We start from the raw sequence: 27,360 nt of genomic DNA on the forward strand, positions 1-27,360 counted from the left end.
GGGCCGGCAGGGGTATATATCACCCACCATAGTGGCGCCACTCTAGGGGGCGACCTGCCGGCCCGCTGGAGTTGCTAGGGTAAAAGTTTTCCGACGAATGTGCACGCACGGCGCATACACCTACTGGAATGGATATGAGCAACAAATCTCGAAGAACAAGAGCTACAAGGTGAGTAACCATGTTTTTTAAGTGCAAAACTGAACTCCAACCTAACATATGGAATCACCACCATAATAAGCCCAGAAGACTTAAAAATCTGTATCTAATAGTTCAATATTTTCGAGCCATTTAGAATACATCTACAGAGGGATTAAAGACCTGTGACATGGCAGTGGCAAGCCTGAGTCAATAGATTTTGGCTCGGGCTGCAGCGCTAAAAATTGCTGTGTAGACATTTGGGCTTGGGCTTGAGCCCAAGCTCTGGGATCCTCCCCTCCTCGCAGAGTCACAGAGCTCAGGCTCCTGCCTGAGCCTGAACATCTACTTGGCAATTTTTTAACCCTGTGACCCTGAGTCAGCTGATCTGGGCCAGTGGTGGGTTTTACACCTGTGTAGACACACCCTGACTGTTCCACTACTTAGCTTGAGTGACAGATAGTAGCAATCAGTCAGTCTGTACAGTTCTGATATACTCACTCCTAACTTGGTTGCCATGATCCTCTCCAAGCTCCCAAATCTTTCTGCATTAGTTAGTCACCATGTTCACTTATGGTTGTTCATTGTTTGTGTGGGAAAACTTTGCTTTTTGAAAAAAAATCACATGAAATAAAAGCAGTGTGATGAATATGGAAACCCGTTTTTGATTCATTATACTAAGGCCTGTTTGCATGCATTGCTAGGCTTATATTGGATGTTTGATGGGAATTGTGAAGAAGGAAACAGGACAGTTTGTGGTGGTGAAGTCAAAGTCGTCAATCTTTTATTTTGCTACACCTGAAATTAAACATTTTAACATTAAAGGACATTTTTAAAAATAAGAGCTTTCTAGCACTATAGTAATACCTAGCTCGGGGTCGGCAATCTTTCAGAAGCTGTGTGCCAAGTTTTCATTTATTCACTCTAATTTAAGGTTTTGCATGCTAGTAATACATTTTAACATTTTTAGAAGATCTCTTTCTATAAGTCTATAATATATAACTAAACTATTGTCTTATGTAAAGTAAATAAGGTTTTTAAAATGTTTAAGAAGTTTAATTTAAAATTAATTTAAAATGCAGAGCCCCCCGGACCGGTGGCCAGGACTCGGGCAGTGTGAGTGCCACTGAAAATCAGCTCGCATGCCGCCTTCGGCACGCGTGCCATAGGTTGCGTACCATGACCTAGCTCTTAAAAGTGCGAAAATGTCTGCTACTAGACAGTCTCGCTTCCGAGTCACACAGATTAGTCCAGCCGAGTAGGGCTAGTCAAAATGTTTTTGTCAATGTTTTTGACAAAGTCATTTTGAACTAAATGAAAATGTTCACAAAAATAATTTCATTTGAAAAAAACGTTCCCCATGAGAAAATCTAAAATGAATCAGAAAGCATTTTTGTTTTGGCTTTCAAAAACCTGAAAAAGTTCTGGTGTCCACTTTACTTTTCTTTCTTCCTGGGATCCTCATACCTGATGGTGGACCATCTTTGTGTTTTACTGTGAATACTCAGGATTTCAGAAGTTATGATGGCAACATCTGAGGTGAAAGAGGGTTCTCACCTGAAACAATCATTTCTGGTATGGGCCTTTACCAAAGATCTAAAGAGAACTTACTTGATAATATTGGTAAATTGAGAAGAGTTCACCGATGATGATTCTACATTTCATAAATTTAGGCATGGATGACTAAGTGAAAGTGTTCCCAAGGGGGTGGTGTTGTGTGCTCAGGGAGAGGAATTAACTACGTAGGCAGGATATGACCAGTCCCAATCCTAAGGTTGTAATTGCAGCTGCCATCTCTGTGTGCTTCCTGAAATCTTTGTGCTGTCCTTACCATCCATCTTTCTGTACTTAGGCTCTATACCAGAATGGTACACATCTCCTCTTTATCCAGCAGATGCAGAGAAGTGTCAAGTGCTTGCTTCACAACCGGCCATTTCCTGTGCAGTGAAATTGTGGTTGTTCTGGTGCCTTGGGACTTTCTGCTGCCTCGAAACACCTGGGTGTATTTCACCTATATATAATTTTCCTGTGTCTTAAGGTTGAGGTAAAAATTGGTATCTTATCTAAGGAGAAACTGAATAAAGTAATATGCTGTGTAAAATGCCTTGCCAGTTTTAAGTGTCAGTAGGATCTGTTGAATTTGATCAATGGCACTATTATTTTCCATGATTCATTTGCTTTCACTAGCTCCCCATAAAAAGGTTTACAGGAATGCGTCAGAAGGAAAATCTGTGTTCTTAAACTATCTTGAATCCTTTTCCACTTCATAACTTCCTTCCTTCCTTCTCCATGAAAGCAAAGAAACATAGCCAGAATGATGACTTGTATGTAAGCAGAGTCAGGATAAGCTCCACCCTGATATCTGGTGGAAAGAATTTCAGAGAGTGTATTTGCATAGGCACACCTACCCCATCCCAGGCTGCCGAGCTGTGGGACTGCTTTGTGACAGAAATGACTCAACCTCAGTTGGGTGGTACGTGCTAAACAAGGGACATGGGTTCCAAAACCCAGTGAATTGAGAGAGGCTGGGGACAGGTATCTGTGCCTGGTGGTGTAAGTGCCTTGTGGCGCCAGAAGCACCAGTTCCACCCACTCCTCTCTCCACTGTGGAATGTCAGAGTTGATTTTTTTATTCCTGGAAGAATGTAGCTACAGGTTACTGAGCTGAACTCACTTTGGACTAATGGTGCACTAGCACTGGGGCTCCCCTACTATGAGCTGAGATCACTAAGAGTTGAAATCACTAAAGAGCTGGAATTACGTACTGTGCTAACTAGTGGGGGAGCCTGAAGCTATACTGCGGAACAGAGCAGCTGGCGGAGTGGAGCAGTTTGTGAGGACGGCTGGAGGAGCAGAGTGGAGTGGCTGGTAAAGCGGAGCAGTTCGTGGAGAAAGCGGAAGCAAAACCCACGGAGAGGCAGGGCAGTTGGCCCTGAACCACGTAAGGTGCCCCTTTCAACCCAGGCTGGGGGGAAGGACCTCTGCAGATAGACTCTCGAACTTTGGGGCTGCACTGACCCAGGACAGAGACTTTTTTGGATTGTGGGACTTTTGGGACTGTGGGTGATTTGGCAGAGGGGCAGAAGGGTTATATGTATAAATGTACGTATGTATAATGTGTATGCATACACACTCATGAAATGGAAGCTTCCTATAAAAAGAAGCCACTAGGGAAGGTAAAATACTAGTTTAAACAGTGAAAAGGTGTTTGACTTTTTAAGTATATAATATCTTGTAGCTTTCTGCTGGGGACAAGCACAAGAGAAGCATAATTCAAAACACAGCTGGAGGAAAAAGACATTTTTTAATTGGGTCTTCTGGGTTTTTTTGTTTTGACCCAGAATAAGCATCTTGAAATATGGCTGTCCTGTGCTCTCTCAGCCCTAATTTAAGTAAAATTAATAGCTAATTAGTATCAGAATTGCTTATTGTATCTACAGGAACACAAATATCTTTCAACTGGTATTCAATTGTTCTTAGGTATTCTCTCTCTGTATAGATTTTATGCTCCTTCATTCTTTGTACTATGCAAGTGGAGGTTGACTGTATTTTCTTTAGATTTCCTACTTCGTATGATACTATGTGCTGTTTGACTGTTTTTGGTTATCTAGTTGTTTTTAATTTGAAATGTAAAATTTCTATTTTATTTATTTTATTCTTGATTTCACTCATGTCGTTTCCAGTGTACATAGTTTACTAAACAAGTATATCCTGGAGCACTGAATCAACCCAGTTCACTTTTCAAACTTTAATGTAGTCTTTGTGGCACACTAATTAGGGACTAATTAGGTAAAATTAATACTAGCACTAGATCTGATTCTTGGCAGTACATTAATCTGAGATAGTTACTAAGTACTGTCCTGTCCTTTGAATAAAGTGTAAAGTATTTTTAATTTTTCTTATAAAATCTACTAGAACTTTGAGCACAAAGTCCTGCTTTCTCATAGGTTAGTATACTGGTAATTAACCGCTAAAAGAAGACTACTGCTAGTTTTAAAAACGAACAAACTCCACAACTACCAAATACATTTCGTGACACAGAGCTTGAGATGTAACAGACTCAGGGAACAATAGGAAATGAATATATTATGAGTTGGACATTTCCTGGAAGCTCAAGTGCTTGATTTGAGAGTCAATTGACCATTGTTCCTGATCCTGAATGAAGATTGTTAGTGACACTTCTGCGTCTAATCTAAGGACCACTATTCCCTTTATCCTTAATGGGTTTGCAGGTGACAAGATATGACTGTTGCCATGCAAAACATGATGGCTTCATTCATATCATGTCCTTTCCACCTCAGTCTGTCTTTTGTCCATCTGTTGTGTCTTTTCTGAAACAAGATTTCCCAAGGGGGCCGTATGCTATTATAATATAAATATTTTTTTAATTTACAATCATCCACCTCTTTCCAAGTCTTATCCAGATGTTTGTACACTGCTGTGTATTTTTTAATATGCTGTACAATTGATATACTAAAGAAGTGCAGAGAGAGATCTCACAAAAACAGCAAGCTCAAATGAGTCAAAGATCTATGAAATGTGCCCTCTGTGTGGAAAAGACTATATCCTTTGTCTGGGCATCTCAAAAATGAATGGTGTGCAGACCATGTAGATTCTGTTTTTGTTTATGAAAATGTACTTGTATTCATGTGAACTAACTTGATATCTCTAATTTAATGTTTTTTGTATTTATAGTTTATGCCTGTGAGAATGCTTTGATATTTTTCTTAAACTATGCAAGTACTTGAGGTGTATAGGCTGCTAAATAAGGGATAAAAAGTAAAATGTACTAACACTGAAACTACATTGGCAGAGATAAAAGGGTATATTCTTTTAACAATATTATAAAAGACATAAGATCATTTTTAGCAGGACTGCAGTCCTTCTATTAATGTAGCTATGCTACTTCATTGCAGAACAGTCGGATGTACTTTTATTGACTGTATTCTCTTAATCCATAACACAGTGAAGATGTAACCCTTTTATTGTCTGTGGTTTGTTCATTGAGGAGTGTGGGTTAGCAATGCATCTTGCATAGTGCAAAGTCATGTTTCAGTTGGCAGACATTTAGTCTGCCTCTTTTTGTGATGATCATTCCTTTTTAGTATTCAGTGCATGGAAGAAAATGTGATATAAGGGAATTGGTCTGCTGTCTTACAGACTGATTCAGTCATTTATTTCTGTTTTCTTAAGGTATGACACGCGGCAATAAAAGTATTTCCTTTACCAAAAATGACTTTGCATAGAAATACATAGTAATCATAATTGTTGACTTTTTAAAAAACTGGCATGTGAAAAAGATAGTAAAGGAAAAAATGTAAATATTGTATCTTAATTGAGCTTCTATTTTATGTTTTTAATTTATTCTTCAGAATACATTTTGGTAGTATTTAAGGCGTTAAAGTTATTCATTAGCATACTTGCAGAAATGCAAATATACATTTTATAACTAGCAAGGAGAGAGATTCTTAACATTGCAAAAATCTCAGTTAAAAATAGATGTTTTGTGAAAAAACTAAGTATTTCCATCAATACATTACATGATTAAAAATAATTAAGTAGGAATTAAATCATTCTGTCGAGACCAGAAATTCTTGAGATTGGCAGAAGGTTTTTTTAAAAGTATGAAGCATTGCTCTCTAGCTGGTGGTCCTGTTCAATTACACAAGAGAGCTGCATAGGAAATGGGCTTCCAGAATGCAGCTGTAAAAATAATTTTAGATTTCAAGGAAACAACATTTAAGAAGTCAAGGAATATGGGGCTAAATCTTACCGAGTCCAGAGAATATGCATGCAAGAGTATTAAAGGATCTAGAAAACAAACTTACTACATTGTCAATTTATTTTAAGTAATGGAAAACTGAGGTACCTGAATCAGGGGTGCTGGAATGGTGGGGGCTAAGAGGCTATACCCTCCCACTTTTTAACCGTCCATAAGGACAAGCGATGGAAGGTGGCGTGGGAGTGGGACCTTGGGGTGGATGGGTTTGGGTGCTGGTGACCCCTCTACTGTTAGGAAGCTTTTGCTGCCCCTGATCTGAATACAGAAGGAAAACAAAATGTTGCACTCGTTTTGGCTGGTACTATCCCATAATTGTCTAACTTCTTTTCCTTTTAAAATAATTCAACAAATACTAATTGGGGAAGGGGGAGAAATCACACAACATTTAGAAGATAGTGGAACCATGATCATTAAGCAACAAAAGACAAATTCAGAACCAAAAATACAGTCCCTGTGTTAGAGTTTACAATCTAAGTAGGAGACAGGAAACAAGAGGTGGATACAACAAGACTGGAGCGCTAGGTAAAAATGAGACCAAACTGGTCACTTTGAAAAGCAGTGGTCATAGCATGCCAACTTCTTAATCACTGTCTGGCATTTTTAAGCATTATGGTAGAGGAGAATATTTTAAGGAGGGATATGAAGGAGAACAAGGAGGTGGTTGTTTGTATCTTTTGAGGAATGCTTCCTAGGACTGAGAGTGTGTGTGAAGGTACTTGTTTGAAATTTTAACAAGTGATGAAGCTTGGGCCCATTGGAAAGTAGAGGCAGGGATCAATTTCTTAATAGTATGTAAAGGATGATAAATAGAGCAGTAATAGGCTGTGAATACAAGTAGTTTGTGGTTTAGATCATGGAACCAGGGGAGCCAGTTTAGGGCTGCAAAGAGAGAGGTGAAATGGCTGAAGCAACAGTTTGGGAACATGATCTACACAGCAGTGTATTTAATAAATGGCGGTTGCAGTAGTTGATGTGAGATGAGGGCCTAGACTAGAGATTTGGCTATGTGTACTGAGAGGAAATGCTGGACTGTAGAGTTGTTTTGCAGGAAGGAGCAGCAAAATTTAGACACTACTAGATATGAAGATCTAGAGAGAGGGTTGAGTTGAAGATAAAGCCTAGATTAGGCCTGAGTGACAGGGAGGAGGAATGGTGCCCATGGTAAATGAGGAAGGAGGGAGAGGAGAGATTAAGAGCTGTTTGGCCATGCTGAGTTTAAATTGAAGTCTGGTCTTCCAGAAGGAGTTGCCTGAATAACAGGCTGAGATTTTAGCTTGGATCTGTCTTTTCCTGTGGAAGATAAATCTGAAAGTCATCTGTATAGAGATGGTAGTTGAAATAGTGTTTGTGAATAAGATCTCTTCCTGTATTGTATCATATCATATATTGAGGAAAGAGGAGAGGGGGCCAAGGAAGGAGCCCTATGGACCCTCCTCCTGTGAGTTGGAGGGAGGATGATGGAGAACTTCCAAACAAATACTGATAGAGGTGATTAGAGTGGTAGGAGGAGAATCGAGAGAGGACTGAAACATCAAAGTTGGGGGAAAATGAGCTTTCAGGAAGAATAGTGTGGTTGATTGTGCCAAGGGCTGATGGTTTGAAGAAGATGAGGATGGAATGCTTTGTCCTGGAGAAGTAATTAGAGACCTTAATGAGAGCTATTTAAATGGAGTGAAAGGCATGGAACTTGGAAGGTGGATCGGATAGGGTCTAGGGTGGAATTGGAGGAGAGGACCTCCAGACAGAGGCGGGTAGGTGGTATGCTCAGTGAGCTTAGAGAGAGTGCATTAGTAATAGAGGAAGGTGAGGTGAGATTTTTATGGTTGGAGAGACTAAAATATGCTTGTGTTGTGAGAGGAAGGAAACTGAGGAGAGTACAAGGTTGAGGAGAAAAGTAAGGGAAGGAATGAGTGTATGGGTCGGGGAGATCAGGAGATTTGTGGAGTCACTAAGGTGGGGCGGGGTTTAGAGAGGAGAACAGATGTGAAGTTATTCTTTCCTGGCACTGATGCAGGAGGGATTGACAGGGGCATGAACAATGGGAAGATAAACCGGGGCATGAGCCCCTCACAGAACTCCTCCACATTGGCCCCAGGATGGGGAGAGTGAGCTCCTCCAGCCTCTCCATAAGCAGTGAAATTTAAATTCCTCTTGCACATCACTGGAACTGGTGCAGCAATGAAGGGGAGAAAAGAAAGTGGGAATGATACACCAGACTTCTGTTAACTTTTTATAATAAAATTACTAAAATGCAAACACTGAATCTACTGCCTTCCCTTCTTTTTGTAAAGTATTGATTGCATCATGAAATTTTACACTCTCAAAATTAATTCCAATCAGCTGTCATATGAACACTTGTGTAATAAAACAAGTTGAATATCCATAACCAAAGGGTTAGGAAAAAATGAATGGCTAAGTATCAAATTGCATTTAGGTAGGTGTCTAGCAGGGACCCAGAAAAATCTCTATTGGATTATGAGCTAGAAAAGAGTAAACAATATATAATGAAATTCTCAGCTGATAATTGAGAAGCGTTGTGAACATGAATAACACAAATGGTTGACAGAAGTTCAGAAAGAGGGGAAAAAAGTAGGTTTAAACTTAGTTTAATGTAAACTAATCATATGAGGAAAATATCCAAAATGCAAATTTCTGGGCTTGTTCAAGTTTCTTCGTCCCACTGATTATTTGCAATGTGAGGTTACCAGAACAAAGTGTTCACACACAAAAAACAACCCCCCCCCAACCAAACCCGACAACACATTCAGCAGCAACTAGGGACCTTGATAGAATGATTTAGGAGGAAAATATAAAAATCCAAATATTGATGGTTTGACAAAGAGATGACTAAGTGGGGTGATGAGTTTACAAAGATTTGAGGGATGTGAACATCAAGGAGGGAGAGGAATTAATTAGCATACTAAACGGAAACAAACAGAAGTAGAAGGGTAAAATTATAGTAAGAAAGTGAAAAGTCAGGCTGAGTATAAAGAGAGGCTTAATAACAATAAGATCTGTTAGCTGTGAAATCTGCCAAATGTAGTGGTGATGTAAATTCCATTGCATGGCACATTGAAAACTGGCCTGGCCATGATTTATCTTTGACTCATTTTCAGATTGTTTGTTTAATTTTTTTGGGTTCTTTTTTGGGAGTCTGTTCTCTTGGCTCTAAAAGTTATTTAAGATATAGGGAAATAATAAATTGAATAGAATTAACATAACATTTCTTCTGTCATCTCTTAAAATCCTTAAAGTTCTAAGGTTTAGAAATATATCTGGAATGTGAAAATTGTATATTTCGAGTTATAAAGACACCATTTCTTTCCATGTTTATAATGTCTTGTAACCTACAATTCTCTAGTGACAAATTCACCTTCCTCGAAAGATAGTCCAATTTACAGTAGTTATTAAATATACCTTATCTGTTACTATTCATAAGATATTGTAGGAGATGTCAGCAAGATTGTATGGTATGTGTGCTGTCTAAGTTTGCATACTAAACTAGCACTTCTACAGAAGAGGAAATAGTAATCATATAATTAATGACTTAGATGATCTCATGCTAAATACTTGATCCTGTTCTCAGTTATATGGATGAGCATGGCCACATAGCTTGTAAAATTTTGCTATTGTGTCAGTATTCAGTAGCCAGTTACACTGGTATGCATCACTGCATGTCTTTGAATCTGAAGATACGATTGAGTCTATAAATTTAGACAAGTGACAAAACACATTTGTGTGATTATAACATGCTTTCACATCATAGACATTCCAAAATAAAAGCACAGATAATTTTTAACTTGTCTTTTGTTCAGTTCAAGGAAGGGAAACTTATTTGGAGCATTAATTAAGATTGCAACCAAGTTCCATTGTAAAGCCTATTTTTAGGATCTATCTTCTCCCATAATTTTGGCTATGAAAATTATTTAGGCTGGATGAATTCCAGATTTATTCTGCAGCAAAGGAATAATTCTTTGCAAAGGCTGAAGAATACTGATTCATATATTATAAGGCCAGAGGGACTGTTATGATCTAGTCTAGTCTTCTGAATAACACGGGCCATAAAAATTCACTCAGTAAATTACTGCATCAGGCCCATATTGTCTGAACTAGAGCCTATCCTTTATCAAGACATCCAGTTTTGATTTAAAGATGTCAAGTGATGGGCCTTGACGTGGGCACAGGTTCGTATCAGGAGATAGCATTGCAGGGTTGGTGCCTAAATGTGTATGCTACATTTGTTTTAGGATAGTTAAATGATCAGTCTTTTGGAACCTGGGGTCTGTCGCAACTACTGGGAAGGTGAACAGGGAAAGTATATTGACATTTTAGTCCACATAAGGAAGGTAGTTGGAGTAGAGAGGCTTTTCTGTCTCATAATGGAATTGTGGATCAGGTTAGGGTGGTGGTTCAGGGTTATATATGGCAAACAAGAGCCAGCCATATATGATGTCTTGACCATAGTGAGATTTTGACCTGAAGAGGGTTAAGTCTATGGTCAGGATATGGAGGGGAAGGACAAAATCACATGTTTGGAAAATTAACCCTACCTCTTTTTGTTCCAGGAATAAGGTGACTAGTACCCTCCTCCCACTCTTCCCTGATCTTGAAAAAGGTCATATACCCCTTTGTGTCCTCTCACCTTCCTCATGCAGATGCACAGCCAGGCTGGTGGCCCCATCCTCACATTGGTATCAAGTTGTGGGACAGAGGGATATGGCGTCCATCTCACACCCTAAGCCTTGGGGTGGGGAAGTACCACTAGGATGCTTTCCAACCCCCTCACCAGATATGGGGACTGTTTAGTTGCATCTGAGGAGGGTAGCAAGGCAAGTGCTCTGATCAAGACTCCGCTTATTTTTTTATTCTATTCTGAGGTTGAAGTAAGGTGAGTAGAGTGTTGATCAGAGCTCCTGCTTTGCATCACCAGACTGCCACCTTACCCTCTGCTAAATACATAGTTCCTTCCCTTTGTCATATTCTCCACCCTGACTCCCCCTAGAGTTACCAATCCTCCCAGTTTCACCGGGAGTCTCCCGGAATCATGCCCTATCTCCCGGAGGCTACTGAAGCCAAACTGGGAGATATTAAGTGCTGAAAGTCCAGCGGCGCAGTTGGGGCTAAGGCAGGCTCCCTGGCTCTGCACCATTCCTAAAAGCAACTGGCATGTCCCTGTGGCCCCTGAGGGAGGGAGGGAGGGGGGCAAGTGGCTCTGCGTGCTGCCTCTGCCTCCAACGCCGACTCTGCAGCTCCCATTGGCCAGGAACTGTGGGTGTTTGGGTTTGTGTGATTTAGACAGTTGGCAACCGTAACCCCCCTGTACTGGATTCTTTCTGCTCCTTCAGATCCTCGCTGCTTGCTCAGCAGCCTGCTGTTCACCAAGGTTGAATTTCCATTTCTCTTGGGCGAACAAATGAGTGGGAGTTTTTTCAACCCTGGGCAAGATGCTGATGTATGGACGATAATGTGATATTGACCTGGAAGGTGGTGTCTGAGCTACATGGTGGATTATGGCTCTTGAAGACTTATCACCCATATTGGAAACATCTAGGGAGAAAAATGTGTGTAAGAGGGTGTTTGATCTATAGGTTGAGTTTGGATGGGGATACATGGGGAGAAGTGGTCTTCTTTTATTTTTTGAAAGTGCAGTAAGATCTTTAAGAGATTATAGAGCCTCACAGTTCATACAAACACATCTACGTCAACTTTGGGTTGCTTTTTTTGTGTGTAGCGTCTCTTGGTCCTTAGGATATCCTTTGTCCAAATCCTTGGGCCTAAAAAAGTGAGAATTTGGCTCTTCCCAGGATCATTTTTCTCTGACTTTCTGGTCACTACTGATATCTCTCAGATACTTCCGAGTCACACTTTTACAGGAATTTTTCTCAGCATGCTGATCTGGTAGCAGACAGTTTAGATTTTCTAGACAATATGGCCATGACTTAAGCTAAAAGTAGCCACATTTATTTAATAGTTTTGTTTGTTGTACCATAGTGATAGTAACTCACTGTTGTATAGCTTGTGTGATGTATGTTTAGTATGAGTTTCTATGTTTTTTTCCCCCTATTCTTTGTGCTGGCAAACAGCTTTTTTTGGCAGAGTATTTCTATGTTAATGTCAATGTATTTTCACAAATCCCAGTAGAAACATTTCTTTATGAAAGAGTCTAAAGGTCAATGCATAGAAACTGACGTCATAAAGGATTAGGTTAATAGAACTAATAAATATGATCCCCAGCACTCCTAAGTGCCCAAGAGAACTCCTAATTTTCATTTTCTGATCTTGCTCTGCAGCAACCAAGTGTTTTTTTTACAGGAACCCCTCTTCTTCTCACTTCTACAGACGGAAAAACCAACTCGTCCATGCTGCCATGAGTCTGTGTAGTACTGGCAGATAAAGATTATTTAAATAGCTTTGATATAGTGATATCCCCAAAAGCATCTCTGTTCTTATTGTAGAAACAAATAAACAAATGCATGCTAAGACACAGCTGTTCCCAAACACCAGGTTCCAGTTTCTGGTAACTATTTTTTAGACAAACCTTTAGCTCTTAGAAAGATGAGAATTTTGCCCTTTCCCACAATTATCCCTCCGCCCACCGCTGCCCCAGGTAGTTGTAATTACACTCAGACACACCAGTCCTGGAATGGCCAAACAGAATCCAGGCAATTCTTTCAGGAATCTCAGCCCAACACTGATGCCTGATTCCCAGACAGCAACTCTGCCTTCATCTCTAATTGAGACATTCTCAAGGCAGAGAGCAAACTCTCTTGCAGATTGCCATAGCATATCTTTCCAAAGACCATTGTCTCTACACATAACGTAGCCCAATTCAAAAACTAACACACAGTATTTCTTCCCAAGACTGAACACTGACTCACAACCTAAGAAAAACTGAAGACTGTCATACTACACCTGCACATTTCCTTAAGTTTTACCTTTCTTATTCATGAGGAGATGGCACATACACAAAAGGAAGTAGCTACAAGACACTTTCACGGCATCTACATACATGAAATGCTGATTTCATAGTGTGGAGTTTTGCAGGGAGACAAGGAAATTAAAAATTTAAAAATTATAAATAGCCTATCAAACAACCAGAAAGACCTTTCATATCACATTTCTCTAAGTTCCTTATTTTCTGGTTCTACTCTTGTCCAGCCGTTAGCAGAGCTTGCTTCTCAGAATGCTTTTTCTCCCTTTTTAAAATCTTAGTTTCTATCTTCATAACATCCTCCGTTGCCCCCGGTGAATATGAATTACCTCATATTTTGTGAGACTGTCTTCATTGCTTTATAAATTGGCTACTAGAGGGCACTGAAGAAGCTGTTGCCTGCAATTCTTTCTCTGAAAGTTCAACTGTTCTTACGCATATCACTTGTGGTTTCTGCTAACTGCGGAATCCAAAGGTCTGTTTAAAGATAAAAAAAACAACCCTTGTCTCTATCTTGTGTGACGGGGCAAGGCCAGATAGCTACAGTAAAATACTGAGAAACAGGTATGTTAGCCCCAGGCTAAACAAATCCCTAGTACTGTGGTAACCAAATGGCAATTGCTCCAGGTTAATCAAGGCACCTGGGGCCAATTAAGATCTTTCTAGAAGGCAGTGGAGATAGCTACTTTGATTAGAAACACTGCAAGCATCAGGCAGGATCATCAGGGCACTGGGTGTAAAAAGGAGCTCACTTCGTCCGACAGGGGGAGCCAGAGGAGAAGAGGGCATGTAAGTGAGCTGGAGCAAGAGGCATAGTTAGCTGAGACTGAGGGTAATCTCTGCACGATTATTTTCGAATTAGCTTTAATCGTATTAACAAAGATTAATAAAATCGGTTTAAGCCGTCCCAGTGGGATCCATAAATCGATTGTTTGCCGTCATGGTCCAGCTCATCGGATTTCAGGAGAGGTGACTGGGGAGCTGTTCCCCAGCTATCCCATAAGTTCCCATTCCGGGTTGAAGCACATGGTGATTGGAGAAAACATTGCTCTACCGCAGAGCATGCGTCTGCAGCAGCATCAGTACACAGAGGGTGACATTTACAGTACTCAAGGAATTATTTATTTTACTTTTCTTTATGGTCGGGGGAGGGAGGGACTGACAGCTGTTCGTGAACCATGCAAGACACCTGGTATTAAGCTAAGACATTGGGGCCGCTTAGCAAGAATCGCAATGTGCTGTGGAGAATGGTAGCTGGTAGCTCCTAACCTCTCCCTCCTTCCTCCGCTCCATGAATCCGTTGAGTCTCTGCTCCCGTTAAGGTTGTCCGCATGGCTGTGTATCCTGAGATTTATTTTTCAAACGCTTTGGCATTTCCTGTTTCTTTATACGGAGCTCTGATAAACAGATTTGTCCTCACCATACAGCGATCAATCTATATTCCCGTAAGGTTCAAGTGCAGGAGTATACTTTGCATTTGAACTGCATCTCCCGTGATGATCAGAGTGGAGTGCAGCAAGGAAATGTATTCTAAGGTCTCGGAGCTTTTCCTGTTACGCAGGCATCACATCCGATTGGATTGCGGACAGAGCGGTCAGTGGTTGCACTGTGGATACCTGTAGGAGGCCAATAATGTCGATTTCCGGCCACAAACCTATCGGTTATCATATGAGTTTAGCGCTACTACCTCTCGTCTGGAGGATTCGAAATCGATTAAGGAGCATTTAACTCGATATTATACGACGTCAATGTGAAGGGTCAAGATGCGTTAAATCAGGTCTATGCCATAACGATTTTAAAGTCGCAGTGGGACCTGGCTAGAGGTGATGCTACTGGAGATTGAGGAAATTGTCAGACAATCAGCATTTAGACACCAGGAGGCGGTCTGTGGTGAGGATAAGGAAGGTGTTGGGGAGGCATGGGGCAGTAAGCCAGGGAGTTGTGCTGTTATGCAGTGTTCAGGAGGCACTTATATGCAATGGAAATCCACAGGGCCTTTGGGCTGGAAACCAGAGTATGAGGGCGGGCTGGGTCCCCCAAACCTTGCAAGCTCTGATCAAGACACCAGGTAGGAGTTGAACCAGATAGTGGTTCACCGAGGGGAAGATCACTGAGGTGAGCAAATCTGTCAATAAGTGCAGGACCCACCAAGCTAGAGGAGGAACTTTGTCACATTTGGGTATATCTCTTAAGATTCTGAAAGTATGGAGGGTTTGACAAAATATCTTCTGTGTTGTAGAGAGGTGCCCTGGACACTGGAACAGGGTGGCAGAGGAGTAGGAGATAGCTGGCACTTCATAGTCATCCATGTTGAATTGTCTGTAGAACAACACTAATGTAAAAACATTTAGATACTCACATTAAACGTCAGATCAAGTTGTTAAAATCTAATATTTCTTTAAAAATTGCTAAATTATTGCATCCTGCATGACGAAATAGAGATGTGATGGTACAATTTGAGTGGCAGCCTTTAAAGTTATTCCAAACCCAATGTTTTTTTAAGTTAAAATAGGGAAATGATAGCAATATATTTACCAGTCAAATCATTTATGAAACCCAAGCACTTAAAGCAAAGAAAAAACATAAATGTTATGCTACTATAGCTACATAATAAATCCATTATTTTTAAAAGTATAAAGTATTGCATATTTCAGCTCACTAACAACTCTGACTCAAGAAGGTTTTGGTTTTTTTTGAAAATTTTTGTTACCTTTATTAGAGTATCTAAATTATCTATTTAAGGGCTTTTTCTGCCCATAAGAAAACATCAGTTAATACAGTTTTTCCAGTTGAAGGACTATTTTTAGTTAAGTACTTACATAATTGTTGTTTCTTGAGAATAATCTTGAATGTCCAGTGCCCTATATTGATTAGATACAGGAGAGGGAATATTAAATTCTGGATACAGGATTCCCCTTAAAATGCTTGTTTTACTGGTGCATTATCCTGTCCCACCCTTCAAAATCAGCAGCAGGGTCCCTCCATTCCTTGATTTTAAATTGGAATCAATTAATTCTTTATAAAATAAAGCCAAACAAACCGAAGTTGGAGAAAATAGTTTGTGATCATGTAAGCAAAGACTGCAGACAAGGAGGCTAAATTAAGAGGGCACAAACAACCTTAACTGTGGCATTTTTTAACTTTTGAGCACTTGATTTTGCAACTTCTGTGTTCTTTCAATGCAGATTTTGTGTGTGCAATTTCCTGTGTTTTTCAGGGACTGTATTTGTTCTGGGTTTGTACAGCACCTAGAACAATGGGGTCCTGGTTTGTGACCAGTCCTGGGAGCTATTGTAGTACAAATAACTGAAAAAAAAAATCCATCTTTTTGCAACATATTGACACTGACGTGGGTCATCACCTGGGTTGGACCCTTTAGATGTCTGACACAAACTTCTGCCACTTGAGTTAATGGAGTAACAGATAGCAATAATAAGTTGTCATCCTTTGTGTGGACCCACATTAGAGGAGAATGGGATACCTTGCCAGTGGACTTCAAAGATATTTGCTGATATCAAAGGAATCATGAGAATTGGGTTCCATTCTAGGCTCTGAAAGGGAATGTATTCTAGTGGACAGATTCTTCTGGCCACTCACCCCAAGCTTGACCCTCCTGTCCGAGTCTGGTTTCTTCACCTAGCTAGTCCCAATCTACACTCCTTAGACTCCTCGTCCCAGTCTTCTTCTCCAGCAAGTCGTAATCTCATGCCTTCAAATTCCCTGCCCATGCCTTCCGTCTCCTTCAGCACTCTCCCAGTCTTAATGTCTGGCTGTTCCCAGTACCTGTGCATCTTCATACCATGTGCTCTTCATTCAATCTGTGTGTCCCCTCCAGTCTGCCCTCCAGTAGTCACTTTGCAATATTCCTCATCCCGACTTGCTCCCAGTAATAACCTTCCTCCTCAGACACCTTTTCCAATCTCCACCCCTCCTGACTCCTTGTCCTAGTCTCTCTTCCCAGCCATTATTAGTTCTCTCCCATTGCCGATAGGTCTCCTGTTCCTCTTCGCCTCCTTCCCCAGCTCCACTGAATGAATTCTAGTCTCATTGCCCAGTTTGTCCCAGTCTCCTTCATGACTCCTCATATGATCTCATATCCCCCACCCCCTAGGACCTGTTTCCCTCCCTGGCTCCCAGTCCCAATCTCCTTGCTAAATCAGTCTCACTCCTCTGACCTCAATCTGTTCCTTCACTCCCACCAGCTTCTTGTCCCAATCTACTCTGCCACATCCCTCCACAGATCCAACACTTGTCCCCTCTGCATTCACATCAGGCAGGTTCTTCCTTCACCCTGTCGTGGTTCCCTGGGAAAGTGTATGCGGGGGTGTCATTGAGAGTACAGGAGAGACAGTCTCCCTTCTCTCAGTTCAGATGCCTGGACCTGGCATGGCCCACAGCAACCTAGAAGTGCCATTGCAAGGAAAGTCCTGCTCAGTCCCAGGTTTGGAGCATGCATAGTGTGGAGGGAATTTTTGCGGAATTTAGCTGCTAAAATGTAAGTCTCTACGCATCTGTAAACTCTTGTGTTGTTTTTTGTTTTTTAAAAACAAGTCTTGTGACTTAGCTAAATTTGGGTTGATTTTGACAGGGTTGGCAAAAGCCATATTCCTGAAACAAAGGTCACGCACTACCAAATTTCAAGTCTCGGCTCCAGAGCATGGGGATGCTAAAGCTTTTCAAATAAAAGGTCATCCGAATTTAAAGCTGTGTATTTATTCGGTCATCCGAATTTAAAACAGTGTATTTTTTTCCTGCTCTAGGTCTTGGAAATGGTTGAACTGTTTTGGCTGAAATTTTTGGGGAAAAAAAAAATTAGCCTGAGACAGACATCTGGCATGGACAACTTCAGCCCAATAAGCAACTGAAAAAGTGGAAAGTGTCAAGGAACATAAATAGGTGGAGCTACCAGCCCCACCTATATTAAAATGTTACAAGAATAGTATGCATACTATAACTGTGAAAGAAAGTTGTCTTTTTGCTGTTTTTCAGTCAAAATTAAAAAAAAATATATTGTCTGTAGCTCGAAATAGACCAATAACACACATTTCCATTTATTTTCTTCTACAAAAATCCATGTGCTAGTGGTGAGAAAATATTCTGATTTTCTGCTACTCTTTGTTTTAGAAATATTGTGTTGTGATAATACAGGTCACAAATTCATAGACACTTACAAGTTCTATTAAGTGCAGTTTTGAGTCTTGCACATGTATAGTATAATTGCTGTATCTTTGATATATCTTTCTTAATTTGCCACAAGATGGCAGTGCTTCAGAAGATTATTGCTACCTTGCCAGGTCTTTGGTTTTCAAAATTTTGGGTGTACAGAATTATGCTTATACCATATAATTTTGTGTGTGTGTGAGAGAGAGAGAGATGGCTAGCCTTTAAAATTCAAAAATCTTATTACTTTTGTGGCAATTTAATTTTTTGTGCTATCATTCATGCTTTTGGATACCTCCAGCTTCTGCATTTTTTTTGGCGATGTATTGATTTGCTCCTTCTGTACAGCCAATTACAACCGAATCATAATGTCCACAAGGAATTGTTGATATAAACTTAGGCTTTGAGGGATCAGACCCTTACTTTGTAATTTGGTGACAATGTTGGCAGACACTGGTAACTGGATATGATGCATGAGGTAGGAATGCCTTAAGGTTTTCAGGTTTCAGAGTAGCAGCCGTGTTAGTCTGTATCCGTGTGGAGGAGTGCACTCACCCCTGTGGCGCCTCCTGCTGGTCATCCTCAGGAATTAGCTCATTCTAGCATTCAGACCGCCCTCTGCAGGCCAGTGATCCGCCTTCCAGCTACAAGCTTCACTGTCCCTCCCAGGATCCCGGTTCCCCTTTAACTAGGTCTCCCCCTCTCAGGGGAACCCACACCCCACTATCCCCACTTTGCCTCAGTATTGGCTACTGCCCAGTCTCCATCAAGCCCCCTGTTCACTGGGGCAGACTGCAGTATCAGCCGCTCATCACTGGCAAAGGAGTTTGGACCTGCTGCCGTTGCTTACTCCTGGGGTGCCCCCTGCAAGCCCCAGTACTTCTTGGCCTTAGCCTAGGCCGCAGCCTGGGGCTTTCCAGGCAGGAGATCCCCAGCTCCTCTGCCTTTCCCCAGCCCTGGTCCACTCTAGGTACCTTGTCTAGCTCCCTGCAGCCAGGCCCTTCTCCCTCTACAGGCAGAGGGAGAGTTCCTAGGCCTCTGGCTCATAGCCTTTTATAGGGGCCAGCTGGGTCTGACTGGGACATGGCCACAGCTGAGCATACTTTCCCCAATCAGCCCAGGCTTCTTGCCACAGCCCTCTCCTGGGCTGTTTCAAGCCCCGCAGGGCAGGAGCGGGTAATCAATCCGCAAAAAGGAGTACTTGTGGCACTTTAAGGTACCTCCAGACTACCTGCTGGATTGGCGGGTAGCGATCGATCTGTCGGGGATCGATATATTGCATCTCATCTAGATGCACTATATTGATCCCTGAACATGCTCCCGTTGACTCCGGAACTCCACCAGGGCAAGTGGCGGAAGCGGAGTCGATGGGAGCCGCGGCCGTTGATCCCGTGCCATGAGGATGGGAGGTAAGTCAAAATAAGATACGTCAACTTCAGCTATGAGAATAGTGTAGCTGAAGTTGACGTATCTTACATAAATCCCCCCTCTCCCCCCAATGTAGACCAGGCCTTAGAGACTAACAAATTTATTTGAGCATAAGCTTTCATGTGTTAAAACCCACTTCATCGGATGCATGCAGTGGAAAATACAGTAAGAAGATATGTGTGTATATATACACAGAGAACATTAAACAATAGGTGTTACCATACACACTATAACAAGAGTCATCAGTTAAGATGAGGTTTTACAAGCATAGGAGTGAGAGAACTTTTTGTAGTGATAATGAAAATGGCCCATTTCCAGCAGTTGACAAGAAGGTGTGAGGAAAAATAAACATGGGGAAATAGTTTTACTTGGTGTAATGATCCACCCACTCCCAGTCTTTTTTTGAGCCTAATTTAATGGTGTCCAATTTGCAAATTAATTCCAGTTCAGCAGTCTCTCTTTGGAGTCTGTTTCTGAAGTTTTTTTTGTCAAAAGGTTGTTGACTTTTAGGTCTCTAATTGAGTGACCAGGGAGATTGAAGTGTTCTCCAACTGGTTTTTGAATGTTATAATTCTTGACGTCTGATTTCTGTCCATTTATTCTTTTACATAGAGACTGTCCAGTTGGGCCAATGTAGATGGCAGAGGGGCATTGCTGGCACATGATGGCATATATCACATTGGTAGATGTGCAGGTGAACAAGCTTCTGAAATTTGTTCCTCCCTTATCTTGAATTCAGAATAGCAGGAATTCAGCTCTGTTCAGCTGTGAAGCAGTGGTTACTGTTGTTTGGTATATGTGTAACATTTACAGTATGGGCACTGTACAGAGAAGTATGATGACAGTCCATTCTTTCAGGGTCTTAAAATCCAAGCAGACAATGTACAACTGAAGCAAGTGGGTGGGATGTGACAAAAACACTGAGACTGTGAAGTTTATTGCATGTCTCGTTAATTCTTGGATTTTTGTTTGGGGCTGTGGGAGTAAAGACTTTTCAATCACCTAGCTTAGTACTTCTGAGTGGAACTATGAACTCAAAAAGAACCGTGTTTAAGGTGAAGAGTAAGGCATGATAAGAGTAATAAGGAGATGGTCCACATGTGAGAGGAAGACTCTAAGAAGAGGAGTAGGTATGCGGCTTGTGCAGAGTCAAGGGGACAGGGAGAACAGAAAGGTACCTTTGGGCCAGTTTGTATAAATTATTGAAAGAGAGGACAGAGGAGCTTAAATTTGCAGTGGAAAGTGAGAGGAAGCCAATGAAGGGGATTGAAGAGGTGGTTGGATGACTTTTACAGCTGCATTTTGAAGAGATCGTAACCTCTTCAAAATCATACAGGGTGGATGGCCACGCTTTTCTGCATAGTTCCACCCATCCTCTCCTCCACTCTGTGCCACTGAAATGTTGATTAATGTGGAACCCCTTTATTTCCTGGGGCAGCAGCCCACGGACTCTTTGGCAGCACAGGCTGAGCAGGATAACAGATTGCCCCCTGCAAAACTGACAAACATCCTGCCACTCGTATGGCTGGAGGAAACCTCACTTCCCCAGCAAAAACTGGAAGAAATCCCCACAAGTTCCAAGCGCTGATGTAGAAATAACACATATAAAGAAGCATCTGGCCCTTCATTTATTAAAGTGCAAAGGCTTAAGAGAGCATCTCTATACTGCCTGAATGAGGGGAAGGATGTAATAAAAACAGCAATAAAACCTTTTTTTCTGAATCTTGCTTTCACCTTATGTTCCTTTCATTTATCTCTCTCCCCTTTGCCGAGTGCTTCTCCTCACTCTCTCTCTCGTTATATTTAAAAAAAATAATCTCTTTTATGTTCATTAGTACATGATAATGAGGGTCTTCAAAATGAAAAGACAGACAGGAGAGGGAGGGGGAGCATACAGCAACCTCAGTAGTTTGAGGAATCTTCCAATAGTATGGGACAATAAAAATTCTTTTTTTGGCAGCTGGCTCAATTGCATCTCTACAAGTCAAACCAGTTAGATCTATTAAAATATGCTTAACATGTTGTCATTCTCTCGGGACATTAGAGCTGAGAAATCCAGAAATAAATTTACATTGCAGAGTTTCATCCATAATTTTTCTGTTTGATATGTCAGTAATAGACAGGTAAATCGCATAGAAAATACAGTCTGCAAGCAGGAAAAATATTTTTATAATTGTCCTGGCAGACAACCTACATATTCTAATAGAATATTCATCTGTCTATTTCCTCGCTTTGCTACATTGTCTGACTATGGAAATGGTTAGTTATCTTTAATCCCCTGCATAATAAGTACAACATGCCTACATTCAGGTAAAAACTCACATCATCAGATGTGCTTTATATTTTCCACTGTCTCAGCTTCTTTCAATTTCTGTAGGAAAACTTTGACATAGGAAATGCATAACAGATAAAGGGATGATGGTTGTCTTCCCTAGGAAAGAAATAAAAACTAGGAGGCTTGAATCAGTTAACATATGAGAGGTAAAATATATAGTACTAGGAACAGAGACATTTGTCAACTCATGGTATGGATATCTTTAAGATGTGGTACTACAGATATACCAGTGAGTCATGTGAAACAAATATTTGTATTACCAAGTAGTAGGTGTGATTTGAAACACAGGCTGGAGATATTAAAAACCTGCAAGAATTGTGTTGTGAAGCACTGTATATTCACATACACAGAAATGTGCTGCAAACTTTTCCAAGTCTTTGTGGTCTGAGATGAACCTCCCCCCTCCCCCTGCCCTTGTTTGCATAGACTTCCATCAAAGTTTATATCTTGCTGCTAATCAGTTAGTATTTCTTCTGTCTGTAATCACTGGCAGTTTTCTATAGTTAGCTTACCCTTTTTTTCAAGTGTGCATAGTTCTTCAGCTTTGAATCGACTCCTCCCTCTTTTCTATACACACTACTCTTTTTTTTAGGATTTGTCCCATTCAGAAATCAATAAAATATTTGCTAAGTTTATGTTGTCATTTCTTGTTGCAGAACAACAAATAGCTTTCAATGATATGTAAAAGGTGAATTTTGTAGTAAATTGCTGCAGGTTCCAGCATACAAGTCATGGAGCCATGTGGTTGCTTAAATGTTTGAGGAACCTTGTCATGCTATAGCTTGTTAAGCCTCATCTGCAGTAAAGCAATTGAAAATTCTCATGGGTACTACCTCTGGTAGCAGTTCTTTGTAAAATTCCTTAAGTTATACACAATATTAATAAGATGAGCAGAGTTTGGTTCTCTTTTACCATGTTGCAACTCCAGTGACCTCAGTATGTCTATGCTGCATTGTAAACCTGGATCTGCGGGACCCTGGTTTGTGAACATCCTCACTGTGCTGCTGATGCTGGAGTTAGTGAGTCTGTGGTGATGCAGCAATTAATCGGGTGTTAATCAAATCACTGTGTGTTGCTCCAGTGTTTTGAAGTTGGTTGCTCTCACTTGAAGTAGGCTAGCTTGAGTGGAGTAACTCCGGTGTACTAATTCAAGCTAACTTTGGCAGCTAAAGGCAAGTCCTAAATGAAACATGGAAAATCTAAATTATTTTTTTATCTTCTTAGAAAAGTGATTCAAAATGGAAATCTTTTCTTCCTGCTGAGTATTTTGCCAGTCATTATTATTTAGCAATTTCTAGCACTGTCATATGAGGTTTGGGATATTTCAGTATTGGCTTAACAAAAAGTTGGCAATAATTAGAAACTTTTGCTATAAATGGTTCTGCATGTTGTAAGTGTGATACACTGCACAATACATCCATTAGCAAGCATTATTTTCTGGACTACGAAGTATTTATGTTAGTAACTTAAAACAAACCATAGCTGCATACTTGCTTAACAAAGCAAGGTTAAAAAGACTGACTTCCTTTCAGTCAGCAGTATTTGAATATTTTAATGATGAACTTCAAGTAGAAAAGTTAATCGCAGCTATTTGCTGTTTTAATCGCACTGTTAATAGAATACCAATTGAAATTTATTAAATATTTTGGATATTTTTCTACATTTTCATATATATTGTATTCTGTGTTGTAATTGAAATTAAAGTGTATATTTTTATTACAAATATTTGCACTGTAAAAATGATAAAAGAAATAATATTTTTCAGTTCACCTCGTACAAGTACTGTTGTGCAATCTTTGTCATTAAAGTGCAACTTACAAATGTAGATTTATTTTTTTTTGTTACATAACTACACTAAACGAAACAATGTAAAATTTCAGAGCCTACAAGCTCACTCAGTTCTTCTTGTTCAGCCAATTGCTAAGACAAACAAGTTTGTTTACATTTACAGGAGATAATCATAGAATATCAGGGTTGGAAGGGACCTCAGGAGGTCATCTAGTCCAACCCCCTGCTCAAAGCAGGACCAGATTTTTTTCTCCAGTTCCCTAAATGGCCCCCTTAAGGATTGAAATCACAACCGTGGGTTTAGCAGGCCAGTGCTCAAACCACTGAGCTATCCAGTGCTGCCTATGATATCACCTGAAAATGAGAACAAGTATTTGCATGGCACTTTTGTAGCCAGCATTTCAAGCTATCTACTTGACAGATATGCTAAACCAGCAGTCCCCAACGCGGTGCCCGCGGGCGCATTAAGATGCGCCCATGTCCTGGCCCCCGACAGAGCACCCGCCGAAATGCCGCCGAATTTCAGCAGCATTTCGTCAGGGACGCCTCTCGATGACGATGCTTGCCGTAGACAAGCGACGTCATCAAGAGGCGTCGCTGCTGAAATGCCGCTGAAATTCGGCGGCATTTTGGTGGGTGCTCTACCGCTGCAGTGGTCCTTTGGCTGGCACCCGCCAGCCAAAAAGGTTGGGGACCACTGTGCTAAACAGTCATATGGCCCTTCATGCTTTGGCCACCATTCCAAAGTCCATGCTCATGACGCTTGTGTGTTTTTATATTTTAAAAAAAGAAAAGCGTTAATTAAATTTGAGACTGAACTCTTTTTTGGGGAGAATTCTACCTCCTCTGCTCTTTTTTTCCTGCATTCTGCCATATATTCCGTGTTATAGCAGTCTCGGATGATGAGCCAGCAGACATTCGTTTTAAGAACACTTTCACAGATTTGATATAACTCAAAGAAGGTACCAATGTGAGATTTCTAAAGATAGCTACAGCACTCGACCCAAGGTTTAAGAATCTGAAGTGGCAAATTTGCAGATGATACAAAACTACTCAAGATATTGAAGTCCCAGGCAGACTGCAAAGAGCCACAAATGGTCACTCAGTTTTCAGCCTTCTTTGAAGTTTGAGAGTAAACCAATGGTTGTTCACTGAGGCGGCTGCTATGCTGAGGGTCGAGTTGCTATTGCTGAACTATGGGAACTGCCCAGAGCTGGTGCTACTATTTAGGCTAAGTAGGTGGTTGCCTAGGGCGCCAAGATTTGGAGGTGCCAAAAAAGCGGCGCCTCCACATTTTTTTGAAGCGTTTCAGTGGGCGCTGCGCTGGGAGGGAGAGGGAGTCTGAGCTGCTGCTGGCAGCTCGGGGCGTACTGACCCAGGGGAATCCCTTGGCTGCCGACAGAAGCTCAGACTCCATCTCCCTCCCAGCGCAGCGGCCTCTCCATCCCATGCGATTCTTCTTATTGCCGGTGGGGGCGCCAGTGGCTGGGCAGAGCTGCGCCTCAAGACGCGGGGTGCAAGGTGGAAGTTTCGCATAGGGTGCAAAACTTCCTTGCTCCGGCCCTGGAATTGCCACAAGAGGAGATTCCCCCCCGCCATTTCTGACCAACCAGAGTCACTACAAGTACACAAGGAATACATCAGTGGGATACACTAGTGCCGCTGGTATCATGCTAAGTCTCTGCTTCTATACTTAGTGAATGTCCGAGAGCTACTGTTGTTTGCCTATTTCTCCTATCAGTCCCTGTCTGCTCTGCCGGGACTTTAAAGAGCCAGTACTTTGAGGGAGCCCATTTCATTTCCAGTCTCTGCCCCCAAAAGGCCATTAGTTTGATTCTGGAAGAAGTTTTGATGTTGATACTAATAGCATTTACCTTTTTCTCCCACAGCTCAACAGACAGCAATTACAGACACTTAAGGAGCGTTTCCAGGCCTTCTTGAATGGAGAGACACAAATTGTAGCAGATGAAGCATTTTGCAATGCAGTGCGAAGTTATTATGAGGCAAGTTGAACACAGTTTTTTGTGCTGTTTTAAAGCTAGTTCACAAGACTGTTCTTTTTAAATAATCCATTTACATGGAAGAAATTGTAAGGTTCCAAGCCTGAGAGCTCGCACACCTCCTGAAAACATTTTCTACACCGCTTTGCAATTTAAAAATTTTAAATCCACTGCCTGGGCATAAGAGAGAAACTGAACTGGAAATTCTCCACTTCTTTTGGGAAAACAAAACAAAACAAAAAAAAACCTCGGTGCTAAAAATCTTTCTGGCATGATTGATACCACTGGGTACTGCTATCTTTATCTCCATGTGTCTAAATTACCCCCTTTTTAATCAAAGTTTCAGCTGTAAATTACCACCTTGAGATACATGTCCCCTGGCCTTTTAAATTTTTAGGGACAGTAGAGAATATCTTAGGGACAGACTGCTCTTTTTTTTCTTCCAGAAGGAATAATGCTGCCAGTGCAGCTATACCAAGTCTCTTGAATTCAGCTTGTGACTTCTGAGGGCTTCTGTGTGGTTAACACCGGCAGCACCAGTTTTCACATGTGCTCTATAATTGCTTAAGGGAGATGCCCTTTTCTGGGGGAAGATAAAAATGTCCCGCTGTTGTCTTAGGTAACGCATGACTGGGGAGTATATTTCTTACACCGTGCAGAAAGTAGCCACTGTGAATACAGCATTTATCTATATAACAAAAAAGCTCAAATTTGCTCACCATATCATCAAAGCTGCACATTTAAACTTAATTTAGTTATTTCTTTGTGTTGTTGCTTCTTAATTTCACTGTATTTCTTTGTTCTTTTTCATTACTCTCATATTTTCTTTTAGCGTATTGTTGCTTTTTATTTCCTACTGATGTACTTATTTATTGGGCTAAGACCAGGGCCGGCCCACAACATTTTGGCACCTGAGGCAGGGAGCTCAAATGATGCCTCCATGCACCCTTGCTTGGGCCAAAACTTTGAAAGGTCTCAGTTCTACTTTCTTCCTGTTCTATTCCTCTCATAGTACTGCTCTGCTACCTACCCCAATAAAGGAGAACTAACAACTTAAAATGCCTTGTTCAAAAATGTTAAGTAATGCTTAACTTTCAAATGCCTGAACAGCAAATGTAACTTTTCTTGTCTGCTTAGTAAACACTGGCATTTTTTTCTGTTTGAATAATCAAAGTGGTGCTTTCTGTGCCACCTTGGTTGCAAAGATTTGAACTACTTTCTGAAGATCCACAGTCTGGGCCAGCTCATGCTCTATTGAGATGGTTGCAGGCCACCCCGCCTTTCCTGTGTCATTGTGGAATGTGGATGTGTTTTTGTAAACTTTAGCTTGGAGAAGCTGCGTTCTCCACTGGCAGCTGTTACAGGAAGTGTTAGAAGTATGCGCAGAGCAACCAAAGCACATGTATTCCAGAACAGCCTTTGGAGTTGATCCTGCTGAAATATGTCTTAAAAGGGGTTTCAGTTTATCACCTAAATCACTCGCATCGATATCGTGCATGTCATCCTGTGTCAACACTGTCTCTAGTGCCCTGCATTGCTGGTGTATGTCGTCTTCAGGTATAGTGAGGAGTTTTGGAATATCATACAATATCCCAAATATACTGCTGTGTTCCTTGAGCTGCAAGAAACATTCCTCAGCTGACTGTATTGCACGATCTAGCGCCTGGTTAAAGAATTCAACTTTGAATTGTTGTTTGGGGTCTCTTATGGGATTATGCTGTGCCTCGTAATCAAAATGTCATCTTTAGTGACTCTTGTATTCTTGAATGGGGTGGGAAAATAACTTCAGTGTGAAGTTGG

At 41.1% G+C, this 27,360-nt stretch overlaps 1 protein-coding gene across 8 annotated transcripts in view; it reads left to right on the forward strand.

The window, feature by feature from the left end:
- CADPS2 (calcium dependent secretion activator 2) overlaps positions 1–27,360 on the forward strand; it is a 591,461-nt gene that overhangs the window by 85,614 nt on the left and 478,487 nt on the right. For all 8 annotated transcript variants that reach the window (XM_075065313.1, XM_075065326.1, XM_075065319.1 and 5 more), the window contains exon 2: positions 25,450–25,563. In XM_075065313.1, coding sequence (XP_074921414.1) covers positions 25,450–25,563 — 114 coding nt within the window. The remainder of the gene's footprint in view (positions 1–25,449; positions 25,564–27,360) is intronic.

This window comes from Chelonoidis abingdonii, chromosome 1, assembly GCF_003597395.2.
Source record: "Chelonoidis abingdonii isolate Lonesome George chromosome 1, CheloAbing_2.0, whole genome shotgun sequence".
NCBI classification, from domain to species: Eukaryota; Metazoa; Chordata; order Testudines; family Testudinidae; genus Chelonoidis; species Chelonoidis abingdonii.